The sequence below is a fragment of the Onychostruthus taczanowskii genome, unplaced genomic scaffold (genome assembly GCF_017590055.1).
Source record: "Onychostruthus taczanowskii isolate IOZ18803 unplaced genomic scaffold, ASM1759005v1 scaffold24, whole genome shotgun sequence".
In the NCBI taxonomy this organism is placed as follows: Eukaryota; Metazoa; Chordata; class Aves; order Passeriformes; family Passeridae; genus Onychostruthus; species Onychostruthus taczanowskii.
This window is the reverse complement of record NW_024499684.1, coordinates 8,714,709-8,741,901: the sequence shown is the minus strand read 5'-3', so window position 1 is coordinate 8,741,901 and position 27,193 is coordinate 8,714,709. Positions and strand designations below refer to the sequence as shown.

General features: G+C 42.7%; 1 protein-coding gene across 14 annotated transcripts in view; it reads right to left on the bottom strand.

Moving 5' to 3' along the window:
• ABCC5 (ATP binding cassette subfamily C member 5) overlaps window positions 1-22,306 on the bottom strand; it is a 46,255-nt gene extending 23,949 nt beyond the window's left edge. For 3 of the 14 annotated variants that reach the window (XR_005952776.1, XM_041405666.1, XM_041405669.1), the window contains exons 1-9: window positions 22,227-22,247; window positions 21,574-21,693; window positions 20,887-21,058; window positions 8,137-8,297; window positions 7,722-7,877; window positions 6,765-6,912; window positions 1,879-2,112; window positions 1,597-1,770; window positions 71-218 (exon numbers count right to left, since the gene is read on the bottom strand). Coding sequence is in view for 13 of the 14 variants with exons in the window: in XM_041405666.1 (XP_041261600.1) it covers window positions 71-218; window positions 1,597-1,770; window positions 1,879-2,112; window positions 6,765-6,912; window positions 7,722-7,877; window positions 8,137-8,297; window positions 20,887-21,012 (1,147 nt within the window). In the remaining variant the exon portion in view is untranslated. Of the gene's footprint in view, window positions 1-70; window positions 219-1,596; window positions 1,771-1,878; window positions 2,113-2,575; window positions 6,913-7,721; window positions 7,878-8,136; window positions 8,298-14,249; window positions 14,326-16,311; window positions 16,489-20,886; window positions 21,059-21,573; window positions 21,694-22,226 lie in introns of those variants that run through there. The other 11 variants (XM_041405667.1, XM_041405672.1, XM_041405668.1 and 8 more) reach the window with 11 other exon arrangements.
• Window positions 22,307-27,193: the final 4,887 nt, after the last annotated feature.

Genomic DNA, 27,193 nt, shown 5'->3' with positions numbered 1-27,193 from the left:
GGATGCACCAGGCTACAAAGCAGTGGGGCATCTGCAGCAAAGGAGACATTTACAGACTATGGGAACTCACTTTGAACATTCTGAGAAAATGGTTTGACCCAGGCATACATTTTAATGAATTTAATGTAATTAAGAACTTCATTCATCTTTTGCACACGTTCATCTGTTGTTGCTACACATTTTCTTCTGAAATAAGCTGTGAGGCGCGACACAAACATCTGAAACAAAAACCAAAACCATGAAACATTAATGGCAACTCAGAAAAAGCAAATGTCTTCAATTCCTAATTATCAGAGAAAATTAATTTTTAATCTGAAAAGGGGATTCAGGAATAGGGCCAGGCAACTGCTGCTCTAACATAAAACTCAGGCTGGAAACACCATTCACTTCCTCCTGCCCCATCTGCACCAACACCAGACTTGCGAGAGCAAATTTCAACAAAAATTTGAGAATAAAGGTGTGCACTTTTACCAATACTGAATAGTACCAGTTCAGTTAAAGTTTCTGAAGCAGAAAGGTAACCTAAAGACACATGAAGTTGACCCCCACTTTAGCCATCCTTTTAACCTGATTCTGTAAGGCAAATCAGGACTTTGCCCAGTCAGATCAATTTCTAGTCCATGCCAGTGCTGTGAAGGTAGTAAAACAGTTTTTAACATTTTTACTAAACTAATCTAAAAGCAGAAAGCTGTTTGACATGTTTTAAAGTATCTGCTACTCCTAGATTCATCCCATTCCTGGTCTGAAACTCAAACCCAACACACTACTGCAGAAAGTTTTAGCTCCTTGCCTTTCTTCACACACCTGCAAACTCTTTTGAAGTCCCCCATCAATAAAGGAGAACTACTGGAAAGAACTGGAAAACATGTTCAAACTCCACTCCTCATTCCCCACTAAAATGCAACTCCCACTACATAATCCCTACTTTTAGTCAGGTAATTGGACCACAGTGAGCCTCACAGTATTCGGCCTCCATGGTTTATAAAACGTATTATTAATACAGTGACAAATCTTCAGCAGTCTTACAGACATTCTATAGGCAAGATGATTTTGGCTTGAACTAGCCTATTTCACAGCTCAGCAGAAGCAGGAGTGTCTTATCAAGAACAAGCTGGGCTGGTGTTTTTCAACATCTTGCATTGAATCAAGAAATCAAGAACACTGCTTATGCAACACTGAGCTCCCATACACACCTTATCAAGAACAAGCTGGGCCAGATGTGGTGTTTTTCAACATCTTGCATTGAATCAAGAAATCAAGAACACTGCTTATGCAACACTGAGCTCCCATACACAAGCTGGAGGCCTCATATCTTTCCAACATCAACCATGAGCACCTGAATATTCTGCAGTTTCATTTAGCTATGAATATTAGTCTCGGCCAAACCTATCAGCTTTCCTATCCCCATTTTCTAACTTTATCACTGTGAGCTTCCTGATTCCATATTTCTGCTTCATACACTATCTTGAAAATGCCTTCAATAAAGTGCAATGCCATAAACTGGCTAAATCTAGCCATTTCAACACCTTTTATTCAGAACTACACATCTGTATGACCTAAGAAAAATTAAGGAAGTCTTAGTTCTTTCCAACTCACCATTGCTGGGTAGAAGAGGATGAAGACAGCAGATCCCAAGAAGCCTGTTGGACCCAGAATAATCACATTATAAACCATTCCCAAGATGGCCACGATAGGGCCCCCAGCCAACAAACTGCCAACTGCTGCAGCTTCAAACATCCTCTGACCATCATTGGAACAAACATTTATGAGCTGAAAAACAGAACAGATAATTTAGATTTAAGGCACAGCTCATTCCCAAAGGAATATATTACACATCCCTTTCCACACTGCCATTTCCAAAACAAGGCTGCAGCTTACCTCTCCAAGAGACTTCTCCTTGATGTTCTTCAGCTTAAGGATTTTCTTGAAGGCCATTGTCAGGACAGCCCCGCGCAGTCTGACCCCCGTGCGATAGTTCAGCGCCCAGGTTAGTGCCAGGGACCACGATCGCACCACTTCCGTCATAAAGATGCCAAAAACTAAAAACAAGCTGTACTGCAGGTTGGACTCACTCTGCTGGGTATACTCCAAGAGGTGTTTCACAACGAATGCCTACAGGAAGAAATGCAAGCTTGCATGAACACCCCATCATCCCAGAAGACCACACAACAACTTTATGTTAAGTTAGAAATAAGTAGGCTACTTTGCTTTTAAAAGAGCCATTTGAAAGAGAAAGCATCTTCTTTCCAGAAGTAAAAGGTGTCAATACAAGAAGTACTGTAACACAAGCCCTGCTGAGAGCCAAGCACTGAGTCAAATTTAGTAAGTAAAGAGAGTTTAATTTGGAGCCATATTCCTCGCAGCACACTCCTAATCCTCCGTGTCTTCTAACTTAACATAAATGTGTCAGTTAGCTGAAAGCAATGCATTATCATATAGAAGAGTTTTAAAATATAGTCACTACTTATACATCTGCACACATTAAGAAACATTCCTTTACGTGACATTAAGACCTTTTTTATTTTATCTTTGGTTTGCTTCAAACGTGCTTATTTGATAAAAAGGAACAATGTACCTACAGTTGTAGAGGGGAAGAGTGAGAAGGACATTTGCAAAACATTCCTGGAAATAAACATCAGCAGTTTAATAGTAAAGAAAAAAACAAGCAGAAAGCACAAGGTACGCAATACCACAAATCATTGGGGATAGGGAGAAAAAAAAAAAAAGACAAAAAAATTAACCATTCAATCCCCCCCCATACCCTCTTCCCCCAAGAACATAAACACTTTACCTCAGGAATCACATTTCAAACATCACCTGCAGAAAGAGGACAGCCCCCAGAACCACCAATTCCCAACTCCAGCTCTTTGTGGTCCAATGGCAATATAACATCATACAATTCACAACCACCAGCATTAAATATTATTAACTGCGAAACAATAGGCTTTTATTTGAAATGAAGAGTCATCTTAAATGGTAACATCTCAAAAACACTATACAACAGGTAGACCATTGTATAAACATACAGTCTGCACATACAGGATAATTATAAAGGGCTAATATCTAACAGTCAGTCTTAGCTTCTAACAATTTAGATTTAAATCTATACAAAAAATTATAAAGATACAAAACTAGAATGGGTATTTGTCCACGGAGTCCAAAAGAAGTCAAGCTTGAAGGTACCAACAGAGGAGGCTTCTGAGGCTGCACAAATTCTGAAATCTGATTTCAAAAGTATCCTACAATAAGGCTTCACAGACAGCAAGAGACTTCCTAAAGAGCTTTTCAACAAATGATGCTTAAAGATACTGGTGCTTTCTAGTACAGAGTAGAGAATTACCTTTGCCCACAAGAAAAATCAACAAAAAAAAAACTGAGACCAAACGAAATATTTGAGAAGCCTTTCACATCATAGTCCGTTGAAGTCCTCTTGGCTAAATCACGTTTTGCAAGTAGGAGTTCTGTATAGTTTGAAGAGAAAAAAGAAAACAAAACCCCACAACTCCAGCAAAGGTTTTGATAGCTACAGCCCAGCACCAAATAACAAAAAAAAAAATGGAGATCAAATTCATCTGTTCAGAGAAAAATAATTCTGCACATCAGAACCAAGGAAACATGCTGTAAATAATTTTGCTCTTTCACAGGTGTGAATTAAAGCCAGATGTCCATCAGGTTCTAGAATGACCACTGAGAAAATTTACATACCGATCACTGAACAAATGTGAGGAGCTCACATTCACAGATCTATTGCATTCCAACTTTCTCCTGATTTGATTTAATTTTACATTGACTGTTTGGATCACAATTGCATACAGTTGGTCTGCAGTTACTGTGGAGATTACTGACTTCTTTTTCCAATATTCAATCCAACATATGCAACTGAGTCACTGAGCAATTGGGGTGAAAATCCCCCTTTTTCCTCACGAGCTGTAACTCAGCCTGGTCGCAGACTGCAAGCATTTTCTCACACACCACAGCATTGCTGAAAGTCTCCAAGAGAGGATGTATAAAGATAGCAGATGTTTCCTGGGGTCTCATTCCTCCCAAAACTTTAGTGCAATTTTGCAGCACTATTTTATAGATTCAGCATCTCCCATGATGAAATAGAGACCAGCTTACATTATAACCCAATTTATTTTTGTTCCGGAAGAAAGAAAAGAGGAAACAGCAGATTAAAGAATTTTGAAAAGGGAGGGGAAAAAAGTCACAGAAAATTAACATTTACATCTGAACAAGTACTATTCAAATTCATATTAGTTTAATGAAAAGAATCCAGCATAAAGTTATTTACAAAACAAAAACATTACAGCATATACACTAAGCTAAGGGGGAAAAAGAGCTCCTGTGGCTATTACCGTAGTGCTTGGTACAAGCTGCTCGGCTGTCTTAAGCATTCCCATGGAATAAACATTACCTTACCTTTGCTCTTGGCGGTGGCTCTGGCCAGCAGGAAAGCCTCATCCTGACGCAGAAAACAGCCATCCTGAAAATGCTGAAGAACAGCTTCTGTCACTGGTCCCACTGCAGTGCCGGCGTCCCTGCTGCAGCCAGCGCGCCACAGCACGGGGCAGGCTGCAGCTGGAGCCAACGGGGAAACTGGAAAACTTACCTCCCACAGCTTACCACTCCCCCCTCCAGTAACTGACCAAACTGTCAAGCTGTGCTCCACTAAAATAGCAAGTTTCCCCATCTCCCAAATGGGAATAGCTCTGAACAGTAGCAAACTGGTACATTGTTCAGACCTGGAGTTAAACCGATTATGTTTAGTAATGAATCTTTGCTCCTCCACCAGAACTTGAAAGTTTTGGTAGCTGATCAAATAGTAGCAAGTATTTATTGGAGATAAATAATATATCATCTTTACATTCTGATGGTTATTACCAGGCAGTCTGACACATGCAGCTGACTCACCAGGTCATAGGTTAAGATTCTGTGCCAGATGCAAAATGTATCAAAATAAAAAAAGAGGAAGACCCTTGAAGGATCTGATACCAGAACAAAAAAACCCAACCAAAGCAAAAGAGTCCACACAGGAAATCTGGAACAACTCCTTTCCAGTTACAACCATCACAATGCTCATTAGCAAAGCCACAGCCATTTGCTGGCCTTTCAAGATCATAGACATTCAATTAAAACTTTTGAAGTTTAATATAGTGTTTAACTCCACTTTTATAATTTTCCTCCAATACATGAGGTCAAGTCAAGTGCTTTTCCCGATCTCTGTTCTCACCTTCAGGTGACTGAAAGGGTGTAACAATACAAGAAAGCACTGATACTTCTGAGGAGACAGCATAGGCATATCCCTAAGACATGCCATTTTTAAAAACAGGGAGGAGGGATGGTAACGACTTATTCTCATGCCAATGGTAGAACCCAAAATGTATTGGGCCTTATTCAGAAAAATGAATAAGGTTGTCTGTAAATGGGCAACTGTCTATAGATAATTCTAAGTTACCCATATCAAGCATCAATTGCAGCAGTAGCTCCCAACATAATCAAGCTGGTTTGTTTTCTCCTTTCCCTTCTGGCTCTCTTTCAGCAGTCTGCCTGAGACAAATTGAAACCATTACGCTACAGAAGTTAGGGGTAACCCTGCTGCAAGTTCTTTGCTAAAGATAAAAGCAGCTCCTCAAGCCCTGTAGTGAAACAATGACAGAAGCTCTTCTTGGGAGAAACTAGTGCTGTTAAAACCTTAATCATAATTTATTGTTAATTACCAAAGTATGTTCACGTATTTTATAAAAAAGACAATTATAAAATATTACAAAGAAAACAATACCACAGAAACGTTCATTGTTATTCATATTACATGAAACAAGGCAAACTTTAAGAAGACTTAAAAAACAGAACATCATTTTTTGATAAGACATTTAAAAGCAGGAAAACATTTTAAAAAGACATTTCACCTAACAGTGCACCCAAGTGTACTTACCCAAGAAATGAACCTCCAGCTTACCAGCACACTGAAACGTGTACTACTAGCAGTAATACTGCTCCTACTCCTCAAGGGAAATGTGTAGAGAATAAATTTAGTCAAAATTTCAACTTTAAATCTGCACAGCATGTGCAACAAACAGGTGACAAAAAAATGGTGCGAATGTCAAGTCCCATGTTGTTATCTTCAATACGACCCGTTAGCAACAAGCAGCAGCCGTTCCTAGAGGCAACAACGTTTTCTAACACTTCTACCTGAAACCTGTCTGGCCATTCTCTGTAGGATCAGTAAAAACTATGCCCACAGACTTCTTGAGACCTGCTCACATTAGTTTTTAAGCAGTGCTCTCACAGAACTCTTTTGGTCCACTTCTCGAAGACTGTTATTAATGCCAATAATTTAAGATCAGCGTTTTGTCAGACTGAATTTTATTCCAAGATAAATTTACAGAATTTCAAAGAGAAAAACAATTAGAAGACCTGCACATAAGAATCTCATGAAAAAAACCAAGTTACGCAGTTAAGGTTATGCAGTTAGGGGAGAACTTTAAACTATACTCAAAAGCAAAGAGAAAAACCAAAAAGTCCATTTTCTCCAGGATACCTAGACTCCCCTCCCTTCCCCAAGAACTTGCCTGGGTATTCAGTAGCAACTGATCCATCAGCTGTAGCAATCCTATCTTGGATTATTGAATTGCTCTTGAATTCTACCCCAAAATTTCTAGCTAGTCAAAACATTTAGTGATTCTGCAATGAAACCTTAAGATTTTACAGTTGGCCATGAGATGGAGCCCTCTGGGGTTGTTAAAAAAAGGATGGATATTACTTACTGGTCCACTGAAACCCGCGAGCTGCGTGATCATCAGACACACTATGGAGAGGATGAGCCTGGTGCGGCAGAAAATCCACACAACCCTCCGCAGAGAAGCATCATCAGGCCCATTTTCTTTTAGTTCTTCCTGCCACAGTCTTTCCAGCCTAATAAAAACAGAAGACTTGTGACATTTACTCATGTCATAAATTTTTCACCATGAGAGAAGGTACAGTCTCATACATACTTTCTTAAATCTCTAAGTGCTTCCTAGCTCAGAACAACAAAAAAATAGTATTAAGAGAAATAAATACACTCTGTGAGGTAAAGAGAAAGATTTATGTAGTGTTACTTCCATAGGACAAAGGGACGAAAAACACAATGCTTTTTCTTTGCCTGGAGTCTCTTTGGCAATCTTAATATACTGACAGTCTTTCTCTGCTGAAATGACTGAAGACTGCAAAGTCAAAACCTGAAGAAATTCTCATTAACCATAGAAGGTAAGTCTGATCAGAAGATCTGATCCACATTCAAATCACCTTGCTACTGACAGTATTATTTCTCATTTTAGCCCAGGAATTTTTCACTGTAGCCTTGAGAAAAAATTTTGTTTTCATAGCCAGATTAAAGTCATGCAAAATCAGAATAATTGCAGGACACTCCTAAAGATATAATCCCCCTAATTTCACTAAAATCAGCAAGGCTACAGAAACTGTGATGAATGAGAAAGTTGTCTCTGAAAAATGAAAGTGAATTCCACCATTCTGAGAAAGGCAAAACAAAATGTCAGTGCTGCTATTCTAGGGCAACACTATATCATTGCCTGCATGTAATGACATGCAGGAAGTGGAACAAGAAAATAACATAAGTGGAAACAAGAAAATAATAATGAACTACATGTCTTTACCCATTGCCTGCATGTAATGACATGTAATAAGTGGAAACAAGAAAATAATAATGAACTACATGTCTTTACCTTCTGCAGTTGACATCTGAAGACTCGTGCCTTGACAAAGACCATACATCATCCATAAACAATTCCCCTTTCTTGTATGCTCTGTGGGCCAAAGGAGTGAGCCAGGAGAAGGTCATGGAGGAAAAAAGCCCAGCATTGTCAACCGGGTGCTGGTGTCTAAAAGAATTAAAAAAAAAAGAAAAAAGAAAAATCACAAACAAATGAAAAAGGAAACAGGAAATGTAAATCTTCAAGAAAAACAAAGCCTCCTCTCATTGAAAGCACTCAGAGTACCAAATGGTCCATGCCAGCCACACTTGCTAAACAAATTCTGATGTTTCCAGTACCAGTCAGCAGACCTACATCTGCAATTCTGCTTTGTCACTGGTTTGAAAAGCAAATGCTGTATCAGTTCTGTGGTAGCCTAAAGACGTACTTGGAAGTGGTCCGTATGGGTTTCAGTGCATTCAGACCATGGTGGTATTTGCCCTTGTGATGCTCTTCATCCAGCATTCTCAGCTGGGAATGCACAGAGATGTCCAGTGGCAGGCCCTCTGCCCGAGCTGCTGCTTCCAAGGCATCCTGGCATTCAATCTGCTTTTACAAGAAAGACAACAGATTCAGACTTCAAAACTACATTTGAAGTCCATGACTCCCATCTCCAGCAATTTTGCACCTCTTTCTTCTGCAAATTATTGTGCAACAATCACAGTCATCAATGTCTTAGACCACAGGCTTCATCCCAGCAGCAAAGCCATGGAAGGCACAGGTTCTAGATCTGTGTTACACTGCTGCATTTGTAAAACATAAATTAGTACCAGTATTGCACCTGTGCATTCAAAGGATAAATGGAGAGTCCAGACTAATCCTGCCACAGGAAATACAACAGAGAGAAATTACAACATCAAGTACCTATGATATCAGTACAGGAAGTCAATGACTGGCTTATGCAGTGAAATTAAGACATTTTCTTGATGAATTTACAAATTCAGATACTCTTATCCACAGAAAATACAAGGTATTTTCAGAATGCTACTGAAGTCCCGTCTTCAAAAACACTTTAGATTTTAAAAACCTGCACCAAGCAGAATTGTACTTACTTTTATCATGTTTCCTGTTTTTTTTGTCTTTTCCTCTAATCTAAATGGAACAAAGATGACAATTTTCTCTGCCCCCAGGCACAGTTTCTCAATGGCTCAGCAACTTTGGTAATAGCCACTTACTCAAAAGGCAAATTTTATCTCAGGGAGGGTTTCCACAGCCCCAGTGAAAGGCAGACTTAAATGCTAACCCAAGAGGAGAAACAGCAGTGATACAGGATAGTCAAAATGTTGCAGAGTTTCAACAAATCTTTTGAGGAGCAGTCAGATGAGGTAAAACTACAGAGGAGATGAGCCTGTTATCTGTACTGGCAGAGGGCCCTTGACTGGTTCTGCTAACTTGATGTGCCATTTATTGCAGCACCACGTTACCTGCTTGTATTCTAGTTTATTGCAACTAAGCTACTTTGTAGAAAAAAAAAATTCTGAGGCAAACATCTTCCTGAAGGTCTTACAAAGATACTATGATTCTACCTTTATTAGTTGACTTACCAGAGCCAAGTTAGCTTATTTCCTTGCAAAGAAACAACTGTGATGCTTTGTAGCCTCCAACAAACACTAAATGCAAGCACTTGGTTCCTGACTTCCAAGACATGTCATTGTTTTTGGAAATGTCACCATTTATCATGGTCTTTGTCTGTACTATGTTAACAGGTAATAGTATAGCACACTAAGACACTGTTTCCACCCATGAGAAGGATGAGAACAGGAAACTCAAAATGTCATCAATCTGTCCCTTACTTAACCAAAGTAGTTAAAAAGTGCCTAAGCATGTTGTCAGCAATCCACAGTTCTACCTCAAAAAACTTATTTGCTAAGCTATCACCTAAAGCTATGGTAACAAAGGATAGCCAAATAACATGAAAACAAAAGAACATTAAAATCTTATGACACATGGAATGACTCAAAAATACACAGTACTTGAAATCTGAATTAAAAGACTTCTCACTCAATTTATATTAAATTACTGACTCACTAAGGCAACACTGCCTTAGTGAGTAAACCCTATGCAAATCAGCATTAATAAGGGACTTGCCATAAACATCCCAAAGGAGCCAGTAGCAGGGAAGAGTTCTGCACCACCTCTTTTCTGGATACAGCAGAGGAATTTTTAACTGGTTTGTTGTGTTACCCTCACAAGAGGCCCAGGGCAGATCTGCCCAAACATCTTGTTGCTGATAACACACTTGTTTCTAAGTGATGGCATAAGCTAGTTATATAAACATTGCTTTTCAGAGCACACAAAAAAGTGCCTATAAGTAAAAAAAAAAAAAAGTCCAAAACAGAAAACACTATGTTGATGAGCATTAAAATAGATTTTCACCCACTTAGAAACAAGAATAGCTTTTTAATAAGTAAGCACAATTGCAAGGGGTTTAGGCAGTCCAAAGATAATATTCATAAACAATCACTGTGAAAAATAATTAAAACTCTCCAGAGCTGCTCAAGAGTTCTCTCAGCAAGTGTGGAAAAGCTGCATTGATAAAGATGAGGGCACTGCTTTTGAAAGGCCTTTACAATGTCTTGCCATAGAGACAAATACAAGCACAGACCCCTCTTTGAGAGCCCTGCTCATCTCCATCGTGGTGAGGTTGTCAAATCCCACATGTAAGACTAGCAAGAAACAAATACACCACACCACAGTACAATTAAAATTTAAGAACAACTCCACAGTTCTGTGTAGTTCTCTGAAGATTTTCTTATCTTCAAAGCACAGTTTATCAGGAAGAAGTGAGGCTCCTAAGTTGTTCTACAATGCACTTCAGGAACAAAAGACTGAAGTAAAAAACCAAAACGACCCCAACACTTAATTTAGGTTTCTGATTAGGTTTTCTGATTGCCTGCATGTGTGCACAGTTTTCTTGGAAACCAATGCCTTGAGTCATTATCAATGTGCTACAACAGGCTCCAGCTCTGCTCTTGAAATAAATGTCAAATAAACAAAAAATAACTTAAAATACACTTTTTCTAATTCATCTACTTATTAATATGCCAAAACAAGCAATGAAATGTGATACAACATGATACTGATAACTCCAAAGAAATGCTCACAGAAACAAAACTAGTCTAAATCAGATATTGCTAACTGGAAGAGGAAGATTCATTCAGACATTTATTGAGAAAAAGCAGATTACTCAGCAGCAACAAAAGGTCAAAAAAACAATGAAGAATTGTTACAAAAGACAAAGGATAAAGCAGAAAACATTACCATAACACTTAAACCCTAGGGTTTGCATCCTTTTTGAACACCAGACTACGCCCCTTGTCACTTCAATTCAAAAAAGGTATTAAATTTACTTTCCTTGATCAACAATAACAATGGGGTTGGGATAGCATAAACTTAAAGATTTTTCAGCTAGATAGATAAAAGGAATAAAGGTACAGGTATTTGAGAGGTCCATAAAGCCTGTTGAAAGAGACTGTGACCACCAACTGTTCTTACAACAAAAGAACAAGGCACACTTAAATTGACAAGTCTCTATCAGAGGATACTGTAAGGTTCAAATGAATAAATGGACTAAACACTGGAGAAATAAACTCACATAGGATAAGCATATCATGGCTTACTAAACACATGACAGAGAGCAAGAACAATCATTGATCCAGCACCTTATTAATAGCTGGTGAATGCCAAATAAATTTGCTGCAGCCATTGGCATCTCCTCACAGAGCAAAACAGTATGCACTCCACAGGCCACGAAGCTCTGACACACCTGAGTAGAGGCTGATACAATTCAATAAATTACTATAAGAGTTAACAGATTAAGAAAACAGTTAAACCTTAAATCTTGGGCCAAGTCCCCAAGAGTGCGGCGAGCACCAAGGAAGCATCACTGCACACATGATCTTCCTTCACGGGTGGGGCACAGAGGGGCAGAGAAAGAGAAGCACATTTGGTGCTGCCACCACAGAGCACACCTGCCCCATCTGACATTCTGCAGCTTAGGAAAACAACAAAACCATACAAGCACCTCTTGGCATGAATTCCTTGTCAAAAAATTGGTTGCAGCAATGGTAAGTACATAAGGCAATGAGAGAGTCAGAAAGATTACACAGTTGACTCAAGACATGACAGAAAGCCTGAGTAAGATGAGGAAAATGAGTGGTTTAGGGGCAAGGGGAAACTATTGGCTCTGCTCATTAGAGACAGACATACCAAATCTACAATCCAAGGTCATGAAAACACAGGAAATTTAGGAGCCAAGCTACAAAGCTGTCATATACACATGATGTCAGAAGTTCCATAGGAAGCAAGAATGACATGAGGAAACTTAGAAAGGCAAGCAAACTCAAGTATGTGAACTTGCACACCTCTGAAAATGTGCTAAGCATGTAATATGGGCATCTGAGGATGGGGAACAGGTAAAGAAAAAGGAAGTAGCTGTTATGTAGGTGGGAAGCAGAAAGCCACCCAGGTAGATTCTAGCCTTTCACACAGTCCTATAACAATCTCCTATTTAAGAGAAGGTAGCAACTATTGGTTTGACAATTGTAACATGACACAACTGCAAAGCCAGACAAGACCAGAGGCAAAGCAAAAGAGATGTTTCCACCCCTTACTCGTCTTGCAGAGGAAGAATCTGATGTGTGCCTACAACCCAAACCCCACCAAACAGCTTTGTCCCTTCTTCCCTAAGGTAGAACATCTTCCAGGGCTCAGATCACAGCAGGGAAGAAGCTGCATCTCTTCTGGTCCTTCCAGCAGCTGACAGGAAACTAGAACAGACCTGTAACTACTTTTTTACTAATCCTTGCAGCTGACATAGAATACTAAAGCTACTGTGGTTGACTTATTATTACGAAGTTAAAATTGATTGATTTAAGTTGCAAAGGTCTCTGAATTGGCAACACTGCAGAACAAAACTCCTACCTCTTGCATTTAGCAGCCAGAGCTCAGCAGGCTTCCTCATGCCTTTAAAGTTCCCAGCAAGGAGAGGCAAAGGGGAAACCTAGAGACTAGAACAGCAGAGCTCAGAACTAGGTGGGCATGTGATGAGAAATAATTCTATCATCACCAGTGCTGCTCAGTGCTTAAAGCATTTGCCATATTACAACTCCAGGATGAAGAGCAATTTAAAAATATTTAAGACTTCATTAAAAGATTGGTGTTACAAAACAAGATTAGTGATTAGCTTGCATGGGCTGGGGAAGGGAAGAAAAGAACCAAGTGTTCTATTTAGCTTAAGCACAACTAAAATAAAACACGAGTCTAGGAAAAGATTCTCTGAAATTGTAATTTCATTATTCTTCCCAGAAATTCCTCTGGGTCCAAGAATATTCCCACTAGAAAGGAGTAAGGGGTATATACACTGCTTCTGCAGGTAGCACAGGCAACCCCTAAAGCACTGTCCAAACTGCAAGTCATCAAACTCCAGAGCATCTCAAAATCAAATATATTTGCAGGTCCAAACATTGTCAAGTCTGCAGCTGCTTGGTGAAGCAGCAGAAGTGCCCTATGAACTTTATAGTCTACTAAGACAATTCTCTTCTCCTTTCAGTGGATTTGATGCAGTACACAATCTATAAAAATATTAATAAGGGGATTTGCAGCATTAGGCTCCCAGCCTTCTCTGTAGCTAGGATACTTTATGATACCTTGCCTGATTAAAACATGAGCCTATTTAAGACTAGTTTGGTGTATCATCCACCCATACCAGCTGTCTCCCTGATGCTGGGGCAACAAGGAGCAGGCACTGGGCGAGATCAGACAGTGGGTGTCAGGAAAGAGGCACTGATCCTTTAGGCACCTGCACAGATTGATTGCAAAGTACAGACAGCACAGCTGCATTCACACAGCACCAAGGTGAGACCATCAGACAGTGTCAGATGCCTAGAAATTATGGCTACAATTTCCATAACTGCTGAAAAGAACAAAATCAAACAGTCAGACTCCATTTTCTTCAACCTCCTGAAAGGGGGGTATAAATAAAACCTCACATCTCTGCTGCCTTCTCAGCTTCTGCTACCTGGAAGAACAGCTCTTCACAGCATTAAACACATAGCCAAATGTAGGAATAAGTACAGCTGTGCCATATTTCTCTTGAAATATAGAAACTAACTGTTCAGAAACATGCTCTGATTTACCACAGCAGTTCAGAGATGGAAAAGCTTGAAGTCCAGCTATTCACTGTTTAACAGAGTTACATGTGACTTGATCACACCAGATCCATTGTTACTTTTCTTGGCCAGGATTAGCAGAAGTTGTATTAACACTGGAGTCATGGTTTCAAAGCTAGCCTGAGTTTATGCATCCTCAGATTAAAGCAGAAGTTTCCCAATAGTAATTGGTATTGATATCAAGGCTCTGTAGCCAAACAAGGTCAGGCTATGTACATCTGGTAAGTCTGAGTATTTCAGTCACATATATTGAGCACTTTCACTTGAGGCACAGGAAGCCCTTGGTGAGGACAGGTATATCAGCTTCTTACAGGAATATTTCTTATTTTACCTTGCCCTTGAATTCTGGCCAGCATCAGCTTTGAGGTGAAATGTTCTCAACTCTTTCCTAGCAAATCCATTTATTCCTGCAATCCAAGAAATACAGAGTTTGGCATGAAGCGTTTGCTTTAGGATTTTGCAACTGTAGCTGCTATGAATGCAGCTGATAAGCAGCTGTGCATGTGCTTAGGCTTGTGGTATCCATGAATTCCTGTCTTTTCTTTTGCATTAAAACCAGTATTCATGATCTTGTAAGCAAAGGTTCTAGGATTCATTCAAAACTAAGGCTGTACATTGATCATCCAGCACTGGAGCTACATAGCTCACACACAGTGACAGCAGACTCCTTTGGAATTATTAATAACCAGCTTTAGAATTGGCACCCTACATGTCTCTGCCTATAAAGATGGGAAACCAACTCCTCATTAAGCAGATCAACCTAGCACAGTGCAGGCTGAGAATCTGGCTCCTGCCTTGCTCAGGTAAGCTCTGCTCTCCTGAACCACCCCAACACCCTGCCATGTCCTGGGGGTGTTCTTCAGTAACAAACTTTATGCAGGCCATGCCTAAGCCAGAACACAATAGAAGCTACACAAGTGAATTTTGTACACCACTTTGAGTATCCAGGGAGGTTTTGAACTCCTATTGAGTGGAATCACCAATGAGTGACAGCAGAAGCCTTGACACCACAGCATTCATCAAGCCTAATACAACAATCTTGTATTGAACTCACCTTCCTGCACCAACACACGCTTCCAAAAGCAAACAGTAAACTAGGAAACTCAAACAAAACATCTCAGGGCTCTAAACATGTTGACTTTGAAATTCATTAACCTTCATCCTCAAAAACAACTGAAACACAGATTTTGTTTGTGGAACAGCTTGCTTGCCGTCTGTGGTTCAGAGCACAACTAACTATTCCTTATCACTAGGATACGAATTTTCAAAATCTAATAACCATCTCAGGGTCCCAAGACATCAGAACCCCCACATATATGCGAGTTTTAAGTTGCTTCAAGCTAAGTTCATCAATAGTTTGGGATAGATGCAGTGAATATTTCTGGAAACACTCGTAGCTGTACACTGAAACAGCCATAGAGCAGAGTGTATGCAGCACTAATATAGAACACCACAATGGAAAAGATACTGCAAGATTTCCTTCACTGATAGCTAATCTACTCCTTGCATACTTCTGGTCATGAGCAGGCTGATTTAAAAATCTGCTCTGAACAGAGGAACAGCAACCCACAGTAGTCAAAGACAATACCAGCATGTGGCCTGAGCTGAGGTTTTATGCTATGGCTAAGGCTTAGAAAAAAGATGGCTGTGCACTAAGGGAGGCAGTCAAGTTCCAATGGAAGCTGTGAATTATCCAGAATATCGATGTTCCTCTATAAAATGTCTCTGCCCAGTCACAGACTTCACCTTTTTGTTCCTCCTGTTAAGTGGAAGGTATTCTCTGATACCATAAACCCTCCTCCAAGTGTCAAACTTTTGAAACATGACTGGCTGTGGATATGCTCCTTTCTCAGATGGTGATTTGTGCATTTAGGCATGGAGGACAAGGCAGAGATAACCCTTCTGCAGTGTGGTTAGAGGGTCATCCTAAAGCATACACCAAACAATTCTAGGATCTTCTATCAAGTGATCCTTGACAGAATCACTTGATTCTGTGATTACTGTGTCAGTGACTGCCTTACTAGCAGAAGTTCAATGATAAAACAACTTAACAAAACATTATTATAACCTCTTTGGGGATATCATGGAATTAATGCATCTTTAGAAAGCACCACAAATGTTTGCTTCTGCACTTAGTCTGTGTTCAGAGTTCTCAAAGATAATAGAACTGCTGCTACTGCAAAAAAACAGATTTTAAAATTTTGCTTTTATTTGACTTGAAAAAGTAAAGTGTTTACTTGGTTATGAAAATATGCAGTCATCTGGAAAAACGCAGACACATCCAGCAGCTTCAGCTACAAAAAGCAGTTTATAGTTAAGCTGTCTAGGACTGCTCTAAGCATGGAGTGCACAGGCAGAAGTACCCAGGCTACACTCACACCCCTATTTTTAACCTGTTGTCCAGTTGACTCAGACACTCAGATGCTTCAGAGAGGTTGAGGCAGAATTGATCTATTTAAATACTCAGTGATAAATCACTTCAAAGCTATCAGTGCTTGAAGGATTTACATCAATTCCAGCAAGTTCTGATCACATTCCCTGCTGTCTTGGGCAAAAGATGTCAAACAAACCTGAAAAACAAGAGATCAAGGTAAGGACAGGAATATTAGTAGGGCTTCTGATAGCTAAAGTTAGCAACACATTTCCTGCATGTTTGAAGTGATCTCTACAGTTCCCCTGGCTGGTGCCTTGAAATGCAGCAATTTTCACTTGAGATTCACCACAGATGCAGTCATTATCCTCCAGCAGCAAGAACTTAATCCTGAACAGTACATTCCAGCCAGAACCAACTACAGCTTGGAGTACAATTTGTAAATAAGTGCTGTAGCATCGTTAACGTGGGGAGTCAAATTCCAAGAATTATTGAGTTCTCAAAAGCTCTGCATATTGTAGAAGCAGCTTGTTCTCATATCCTACTCCATTGTAACTGCAATGGGGTAGGAAAGCTAAATTAATTGCCTGCTATTCCACCAAATAAACGCAAAATCTACATTTGAGACAAGCCTATTCCAAAAGGATTTAAAAACTTTTTAAAAATAAATTATTTCTCTTCCTCAGCTGTCATTTCATAGCATATTTCATGGACAGTGGGATCTGCTCTCCCCAGGATACACCGCTTCCATGAGTAAAACTACATGCAATTATCTCAGCTGCAAGTTAAAGGGCACAGGCACATTCTGAGAACAGAAAGTCCTAAAGGTGTAAGTACAAACCAACGTTTCAAAACATCCCGTAATTATTACTCACTGGTCACGTAACAGCTTTTACAGATGAAGACCACTCACTGTAGTGCTGGGCAGCAAGTGCACCTACAAGTTCTCCAGCAGAGGCATGTACCCACATACAATAAGCTCAATTAGTATGTACTATGCAGGGGGAACATGTAGTTAAGACTGTTTTGTAAGCTACATTAAGGTCTCCAAAGACTTAAAAATCAATTGTTATCAGAACACACTGCAGACACTTACTCATGAGGTGAATACATGTATTCACAAGCTGAATAATTTTTTTCTTGAATTTCAGTCCCAGAGTGCCTATTTCAAAGGTCCATATTTCTATAGCAACATTCTCATTAAGTACCAGGAAATGTTGGATTAGACCTACTTATATTGCAGAATTATTTCAATTATGATTCCAGGAAGCCTATTTGAAAAGCTCCTGTCTTTCAGAGATGTGATCTCTCAAGCTGTGACCAAGCAGCATTTAAGCTTCCAAGGAAAGAATTGCAAGTTCTTTTTCACTATTGTCATGAACACACTTGGGGTAGTTTGAAACAGCATCCTTTCAGCAGGAAATAAACACAAGAATGGAGGTTTCGGACAGAAAATGGAAAGCTGAATATAACCTTTATGCAATGCAAAGAAGAGACATACAAAAAAGCTCTGGGACCTTGGCTCAATTGTAAAACAGGTCTTTCACCTATAAAGATCATGATCAGAAAACCAACTAGGCTTGTCTGCTTCAAGTTAAGAAGGATGCAGAAAATGCAGCAATATAGGCAACAAAAAACCCCAATGAGTCATATTATTGATCAGCCAAGTGTACTTGTAGCCCTGCCAGAAGCAGTCATCACCACTGGCCATGAACCAGTGGCCCTTGACTATTGTCCCCAGAGTATTCTACCTCACCCTGTAAGGGTGCACCATGTTAGCAAGAAGGCTACCTCATGCAGTGAAATTCTGCTGCAAAACAGCCTTAAACTTGCATTCCACAAAAATCTGAAGTTAGTGGTGAAATAACAGCCTACATCTGCTTGCAGCTTGTTCCTGGCAATACACATCGTGCTTACAGCTTAGTCATTTTATGGTCAGCCTAATTCAAATCCTGAGCCAGATTTGCTACAAGAAATTTGAGAGTCACAACATCTCTGCTTATGGTACACTGGACTTTGTTGTCCAAGTGACAGAGCTCCACTACAGCTTATCCCTCTGAACTGCTGTGGTCCTACCCTTCCTCATCACATCAGCCCTCCATTGTGTTCTGTCACCAGCTGTGCCAAGTCTATTTAGGCATCTCACCCAATCCAGGATCCATAAAAGATACAGTAGCAAAGGACAGAGTTCCTTCTCTTCCCTTGATACACCATTTTCTTCCCAGCTTCTACCATTTTCTTACATGCAGAGGGAAAGTGCTTAACCAAACAGACAAAGCTCAGCCTTACGAAAGGGAAGTTTTTGCTCTTCCCTAAGCCAAGCATGCTGCTGAAACCAGAGCTTGTTTCAACTAGAAAGGGAAAAACTTGGTACACAAACATGAATGCCTAACTTAGATAAGGTGATGAATACTGCTCCTTTTACTTAACCTTAGTATTCTGCAAGCAAGCAGGATTTAATCTCACTGACATGTAGCAACAAATTCAGAGCTGTTTGTGTCTGTGGACTATATACACCTGAGCTGCAAGGCTAGCAAAACAAAAGTGGCACCAATGTACGAGCTAGAAATTAACACAACCTTGGCATACTGAACAAGATAACTACCAAGTAAAGTGGGCTATCAGAACCAGAAGATTCCATTAGCAAAACAAGTTAAGTTCCTTCTTCTACTCAAAGCGAACAAACAAGATAAAAGTTCATATTGAACTTGGGTAAGTTAGGACTTGGGTAAGTAAGCCCTTCTCTTACATCAGTAATCACAAGTTTACAGAACCCATCTTTTGCAATCAATTATCTGTGTGTACTACTCTGTAGTCATAGGCAGCACATCCAATGGTAGGGGTAGAAGGGTAAAAAAGACCAGCAACAGAGCTAAGCTGACCTGAAGCTGCCTCAGAGTTAGAGATTTTCATGCCAGGCTGTACAGACATGCAGGATTTGGCTTACTTTCAGTATTCACAAAAGAAAAAAAAAAGGAATAAAAAAAATTTAAAGTACCCACAAATATGCTGGTTTCATGATTTCATTTAATTAAAAATTTACAGGTAAGATAAGGATTGCTTCCTTTAAAAGTTAAATCCTGATTAGATGATGCAGACCAAAAGGGAGAGATAACATGCAATGATTACTGCTGAACTCCACTGCCAGTGGTCAGGAAACAGAGCTGCCCACCAATGGCATCACTGTTGTCACCAGCAATTTGACAGAGCAGATTTGCTACTGGACAGGGCAGGGTCGGTGGCAAGCCCATGACATCAACATGACAAAAGCCGTTCAAAATCCGCACCGTGCCTCCGGAGGTGCCTGCTCTAACGCGATCAGACAGCACCTTGTGAACACCGTCAGCAGCACTGTGCTGAGTCACAGAGCCTGTGGGGACACCCGAGCTGCAGGGCCTGCCAGCCAGCCTGCACTCAGCTGCTGCAGAGCTCAGCTCTCCAGCCCCAAACCCAGCAGTGCAGCACCGGGAAACCCCCAAACCCACTGAAACGAGGGAAGCGAAAATACAGACTACCTCAGCATCTACTACAACACAGCAGAGATTAAGCCTTTTTAGAGGCCTTCACAATTCCTTCATACAAATACAGCAAGTTCTCCTATTTCCAACCCTCTCACAGGCAATCTATGTAGAATGATCAGCAGCACATATGCAAGGAACTCATCATTGTGAATATCAGACAGAAGCACTATTAATTTTATTTGTCTTCAGAAAAATCTACAGTGTGTAGCTGTGTGTATACACATATATATCAGTCCTTGGAGTATTTCAGAAAAGGTCAAGAACAGGATATGCAAGAAAATATTAGCTGCTCTGAATGCTAGCAGTGGAATATCTTTAACCTTCTTTAGCTAGCAGAGGTTATTAGTTTCTGACCATATCTTTCATCAGCATGGGTGTTTCCATTTCTCTGAGCCTTTTTTCCTTCTAGCACTTGGTAGTATACGCACTCTTCCCAGTGAAAACAAGCTCTACAAATTAGAAGCTCTGAACAATGACAGGGCAGCTCTAAACCAGTGGTTATTTCAAGACCCAGTTCTCAAAATAAACTAGAATTATGACGGTGCCTCACCATATTAAATACACAGATGTTCAAGAAAGTGTTCAATAATAATTACTTTCATCTGAGGGGAAAAGTAAAAAAGTCATGCTACTAGAAGAAGCTAGACATCTGTTTTAGAAAATTAATCCTTGAAATAACCATGGCATGATTAAGAGTTTTTTCAGCTGTCAACACTGAATGGTGCGTGATTTGTGCCGAGTGCTTCGCTGCTCTTGCTTGGTTGTAATGATTCTCTAAAACACAAAGGTTTAAAAAATTTCCTTGATTCACATCAATAGCTGAATACTAGAAAACAGTTTTGTTCAAATGTTACTGAAAAGCCACATTTAAAAGTGAAAAATGCTTAATAGGTGCTACCAAATGTTACCAAAATAGCTACAGCACCCCTTGGAATGACCTCTTCCACACAATAGACAATACTCATTATTGACCTTCAATGCAGCAAATCTATATACAGCTGGCACAGCAAAAAGGCTGCTGCATGCAATTTAATAAGCAAAAAGACTGCAAAATAAACAATGAAAAAGAAACTGACCTTAAGTTTAGAATGTGGAAAATTAGACTCTTCCTGCTCTTCATGCACCGAGTCAGCTCTCTCCCTCACACTCCTATACCCAGGACTGGGTATAATGTACTCTTTTCCTATGTCGATGTCTTTCATCTTCTGTAAACGCCAGGGTTTACACGTGTATTTTCACCTCAAGTATCTGAAAAATAATGAAATTCCCCTTCATTATGCGCCATGCCAAATATACTAGTTACTTTTAGTTACCTATTTTTAAAGTTAATTTTCAAAATCAAAATCGATAAGCAATTGCAAATGAGTTATATTACAAAAAGCTGTAATAACATGGCTTTCGAAGTCCACGCAAGACTAACCTCTCATGAACTAGTTTAAACATACCCTGAGGTAACCAAGTAGTACAATGATCCTCAATGCACTAGAGTGCTGTCATAGTTCCTCCCTTAGATCTCTGAAATACAATTATGCAATCTGACAGATTAAAGTAATAGCTACAGCATTTAGCTGAAACCCTGAGAAACTTTACTGGGAAGATCAAATCCCCAAAATCTTCTGTAAAGAGTTTGAAATTGCATATATCCAATAATTTATTGGTACAAAGTTCTGCAAAACCAATCTCTCTGGAGAGATCAGTTGATAAAATTAGTCAGTAGAAACTGGAGAAAACTATGTCCCTTCTCTATAGCATTGCTCACTTACTCCATAGGCTTGAGCTGTTATTAAGTACAGACATGCACAGGAATGAGTCACACCTTCAGTGCTGCAGGTTTCCACCCAGTCTATCAAACTGCACTGAAAGGTCAGAAGGAGAACCAGAGTCTGAAAGACAAAAATCACTCCCCTCTGCAGGACTCCGGTTTATAACTCGGTTTGATCGCATTCTGCCACCCGCCTGCAGCTAAGGCGATGGGAGACGCCTGGTTGCGCTACGCTGGTCAGACTGCACCAGCAGCTCTGCCGGGCTGCCCGGGCTCCGCCGCTGCAGCATCGCCGCCGAGAGCACCGGGGGCCGAGCATGCTGCAGCCGCGGGCTCCGCGCCCCTCCCGGGCGGGGATGCAGGACAGCTCCCCCCGGCCGGACACCCCCCGGCAGCCCGGGGGGAGCCCCCCTCGGCCCTTCCCCGGCGTCCCCGCCGCGCTGCCGCAAACACGGGAGCCGCCCCGCCCAGGGACAGGTGCCCCCGGTGCAGCCGAGGCGGGACAGAGCGCGGCGGGAGAGGGCAGCGCGCAGCCCCCTCACCGGGGGCGAGGTGAGGGGGCTGCTTGGCCGGGCTCCTGACAGGAGAAGGGACAGCAGAGCCGCCTCCTCGCCACACCAAGGTTCGCCCGTCCCCGGTACCAGCCGCACTCACCTCCGCCCGCCGACGGCCCCGCCGCAGCTTCTCCGCTCCGCGGCCGCGAACCCAAACAACGCCGCTTATAGCGGTTCCGGCGTCCCCACTGCGCCTGCGGGCGGGCGCTGCGGCGGCCGCTCCTTCCTGGTGCCCCACGGGAGATGTAGTCTACCTCTCAGACCTGGGCATTCACTCTACTACTGATAGCGAACTACACTTCCCTCAAGGCCCCGCGCGGGCCAGCTCCGTTTGGCCGCGCCCCCGTCCCGCCGCGCCCCGCCCAGCCCCGTCCCGCCGCCGCTGCCGCAGCGTGGGGGGTCTGGAACGTTCGCCGCCCGCCGGGGCGGCCCCGCGGCGGGGCGGGCGCACCGGGGCACCGCGCCTCTCGGCTCCTCTCCGCTCGGGAGGGCGGCAGCGCAATGCAATGCAGCGCAGTGCAACGCAGCACAACGCAGTACCGTGCTGAGCCGTGCCGTACCGTGCAGTGCGGGACGGACGGGTCCTTCCACCGAGCCAGTGCCGGTATGAAGAATTGGGGTCCTCTCTGTTCGGACACCGCACGCATAGCCGAAGGGCTGGCTCGGTGCTGGAGAGGGCGAGGGGAGTCTCGGTTCCCTCCCGGCAGCGGGGCTGCCGCAGGGCGCTGCCCGGTTTGCAGAGGCGGAGCGGCCGCCGCTGTGGCGGACAGAGCAGCAGTGGCGGCCTCGCTGTGCGCCCCTCCCGGCCGGCCCGCGGCTCGCAGCAGCCTGTCACTGCCGCTTATCTACAGCCCCTCGGCCGGGGAAAGTGCCCTTATCTGGGGGCTCGACCTTGGCCGCAGCCGGGGCCGCCGTCAGTAGCGGCTCCGGCCGTGCCCGGCAGCCACTGCCGCAGGCCTGCGACGCGCTTCCCGAGGAGCCGGGAATGATTCCCTTGCCAAGCCCCAGCTGTGCCCTTCCAGCTCCCTCGGACCACCTGAAGGGACGGGGAGCTTGTCCCAGGGCTTTCACAGCCAAGCTTTGGCGGCTGAAAGGGATGGAAGCCGCGGCTGTGTGTCCCTGCGTGGTGGTGGCTGAGGGCCAGCAACCCTGCTTGCCCAAAAGTGTGGCACAGGGGGCCCAGCCTCGCCTCAGGGGAGTCAGGGAAGGAGATGGACACAGCTGCGTTTCCTCTCACAAAGGGCTGTAAATATCCTTAACAAACCCTGAGCTGTAGCTTCTCCCCTGCTGCGTTTAAATACCCTGTCCTCAGCTGACATCCTCCTTCCACCAGCCAGATTTGGCTGATGTCTCATTTAAGTGGTTTATGTAACGAGTGCCTGTTTGCACCGCAGTCCTTGCTCTCCCGTCAGGAGTGTTGGTGAGAGTCAGTTTGATAGAAATGCTGAAATGAACTCAGGTAAACAAGGGAGACGGGAATCTGGAAATAAGTGGACCAGAATACTCCCTCCAAGCCCACAAGCCAGAGGTAAAGCTAAAAGGTGTCACTGTGCAAGTAACAAGGACACCCTTAAGGAGGTACCAGAGAATCCCTGTAGAGCTCCCTGACACACATGGTCACACATCCTGCAGATGTCTGACTATTTCTGGAAAAAACAAGAATCAGCTCTATTGCAGGTGCTCTTAACATTTTGGGACAGGGGAACTGACAGACAGACATACCTTGTCCAGATACAGGAGCCAAGAACAATTGTAACTGCTGCATTTTTCTGCTCTCTCTTCCCCAGACAGGGGAATCATGCACAATCACAATCATGCAGTTCCAGATTGGACTGGCATTTAGTTGGGGAAGACACTCAAGGTGCACTTCATGCTTTATAAATGCTATGTCCCAGCAAAATGTAGATTTTAGGACAGAAGCCAGGAGGCAATTTACAGTAAATCCCTGAACAGTAATTAAACTGACCTTTGTTTGCACCAAACGCTCTGGAATGTAGGGGTAAGTAAATGTCCAGATACTGAGCTGTGTAGTTAAACAGCATAAACAGAAAGGACAAAGAATGAATGATGGGGAAAATTAAGCTGTCTTGAAGCTTTAAGGTGAATTACTGGTATTTTCAGGTGTTGACCTGAAATTGTTCTGAGTGTGAGCATGTCTTTGGGCCCTGGGCTGTGGAGGCAAACAGAGCTGCTTTTTGGAGGTGGCTGGCTGGTTTTTGAGCTGCTGACATGTTGAAGCCCAAAGGCTCTGCATCACATGCCTGGAAAAGAAGAAGAATATAAACCTCCATTATGCCAAAGTCATTACAAAATGAGTTCAGAAAGATGAGCAGAGGCTGTTGTTTAAGCCAAGGGAGCCAGAGCCCTGCCTACACTTGTTCTGTTCTCTATTTCTCCAGTGCTGGAGGAAGCCTGAGAGTAAAAGAGAGGACATGAGTGCTAGTAGAAAACTGCTGGTAAGTAATGATGTGTACACTCTACTGGGCAATGGGCTGGCAGCAGCATCAGGAGTGTTTTCACACCTGTGGTCCTACGAGTACATTCTCCCTTAGTACAGAGGTGGGATGAAATGCTTAAGTAGGCATAACCCGCTTTTTAGTGTGTCACAAGTCTCCTCCAGCGTTTGTTCTAAAGGCTATAAATGTCCTGGTGCTACCAGCCAGAGGAGTTACATCTTTAGCTCCAGTGGCAGCAGCTAATGCTTTTAGTGCTGCGAGTCCTGGATTCATCCCTGAGGGATGGGAGCTGTTACATAAACAAGGCCTGTACAGTATTAAAACTTGCCCTGATTCAAGATCTGGGATTTGCTGTAATCAGACCTGACTGCAAAAGAAAAGCAGAGCCAGACCAAAGAGCCAGCAGCAGCTTCAAAGACAAGACCTGCAGACCCGGGCAAGGAGGCAACATCTCACAATTAGTTTTCTTAGAGAGGTCCAGGGGCTGCTCCTCTCCAGCCCAAGACAACCATCAGCAACAAACCTAAAGCAATGCTTGAAACAAACTGATTTGAGCCATTGGAGCAGAAAATGGAGCATTTCCACATTGATCAGGAAAACTAAGGTTCAGTTTGTGGGAGTGTTGGTCTTTGTTCATCTGTCTCTCCTATTACATCTTCCCTGTAGGACCTGGGGACCTGCTTCTGCCTTTTGGGGAACTGGAGCAGGTACTGCCCAGGTGAATAAACTGAGCTGAACCCTGGATGAAAACAAACTTCTCAGGATATCTGAGCTTGAGGAGCATGGCTGCACTCAGTGGTCAGTGTTTGGGTTTGTATCATTGCAATTAAGACTAGCCATGCAAAACCCTGTTACACACAGGACTAGGAAGCAGAGAATTCCTTATGTGCTGGAGGGATGCAAATGCCTGGTGAGCCCAAAAGACTCTGGCTGCAAAGGCTGGGTGAGTGACTAATAGGATGGTGCAGTCAGTGTTTTACTACTGGTAAAATGTTGCAATGAGGCACTGAGATAACACAGCTTTTCTCTTTGCCCTGAAAGAAAAGCTGTTCCCCAAAGAAGCAGCACGATGTGATAGGACTGATGCCCATGGAATTATGGAGAGTACCAGGAGGGTGAACAGGACTGGAGAACTGTCACGGCAGACTTGCCCCCCACCCACTGCTTCCTTTCAGGTCTGTGGGCTCTGTGAGCTGTCTGGGGAACTCAATATGCTTTGGTCAGTGTGGATGGTCCTTGAGGAGGTGTCTTCCTTTGACACAAATCTGGACACTGGGAAGACCAGTTCTTCCCCCTCTCCCAGATCCCCTTTCCTATGTACCTCATATGCAAAGGACATCATCTTCTTACCCTTCCCCACTGTGATGCTTGGTGCAGGGTGCTGACACTTGCATTTTCAGCATGAGTTTCCTGAGTGTGTCCCTCCTGATGAGCATGCTGACAGTTGTTATGCTTGCTAGTGGTTTTCTACTCTCTTGCTGATCAGAGCTCTTAGCCATGAAGTGCAGAAGTCACAGATTAATTGGACAGCTCAAGAAGAAGTCCCATGACCAAATTTAGCCTGTAGCACTGCAAACCATAACAAGCCCAGAAACAGGGAGGTCTGAAGAGACTGCATTATCAGCTTGTTCATGATTCTCTATCCCTGTGCAGTGGCCAATCTTTTATAGTCCATCATGTCCAAGTCTCCCTCCCACACACAGCCTGTTCAGGACTCTGAGCTCCCAGAGCCGTGCGAAAAATTGCCCATTGCATTGCAACTACTTCACGTCACTCTTCTGGAAAGTAATAACTTGAGCCACCAATCCTTGTGGGCAGTTTGGCAGATTGAAACAAGCTGCCCACATAGGTAGGTATATGTTGCCAGCAGCTGGAGGGCAAAGAGACATTGCTATTCATTTTCCTTTGTATCTTGTATCCACTTCCATAGTTCCAGAGGAAAGAAAATTTTTGTAGCAAAAGTATCAACAAGATCACTGAGGGTAGTCATTCTTAATCCATCATACTTAGGCTACAGAGTTAACATCCTGTCTGGCGGCAGGGAGAGGGGCAGAAGTCAACGTGGTACTTGTATCAGGACTGTCACAGACTGCTGTGGCTTGCTCAATCATTCCCCTCTTCAATCTCACTAGAAAATAAACAATTTGGGGACATCAGTGGGCTGAGTTTGTCACGTGAAAACCACAGTCCAGTTTCCTGCAAACAATGACGTTAATAATCACCAATAACATTGCACAATATGTCATTATTGTTACATCAAGAATTGGGTACGATTGCTTTTAATTCAAGTAAAGTTATGGTATCTAATGGATTTGATCATGGCTTGCAATTGAAGAACTAGAGGCGTAAATACTCCCTGGACATATTTAGTGCTGCTAGCATCAGAGTCTTCCTAAATATCCTTCTACACTGGCCTGGAGAGGGTCATGAGCGCTGCCTTCCAAGCTGCCTGTAGCAAAACCTGGATAGACAAAACTGTCCATGCTGTGCCAGGCATCTCCCTGTGTGCTGGACATGGCTACTTGTCCACAAGACTATGCACACACCAACCATACACCATTCATGCCTACCTGGTTCCATCCAAACACACAGCAGGGGGCTCCCTACACGG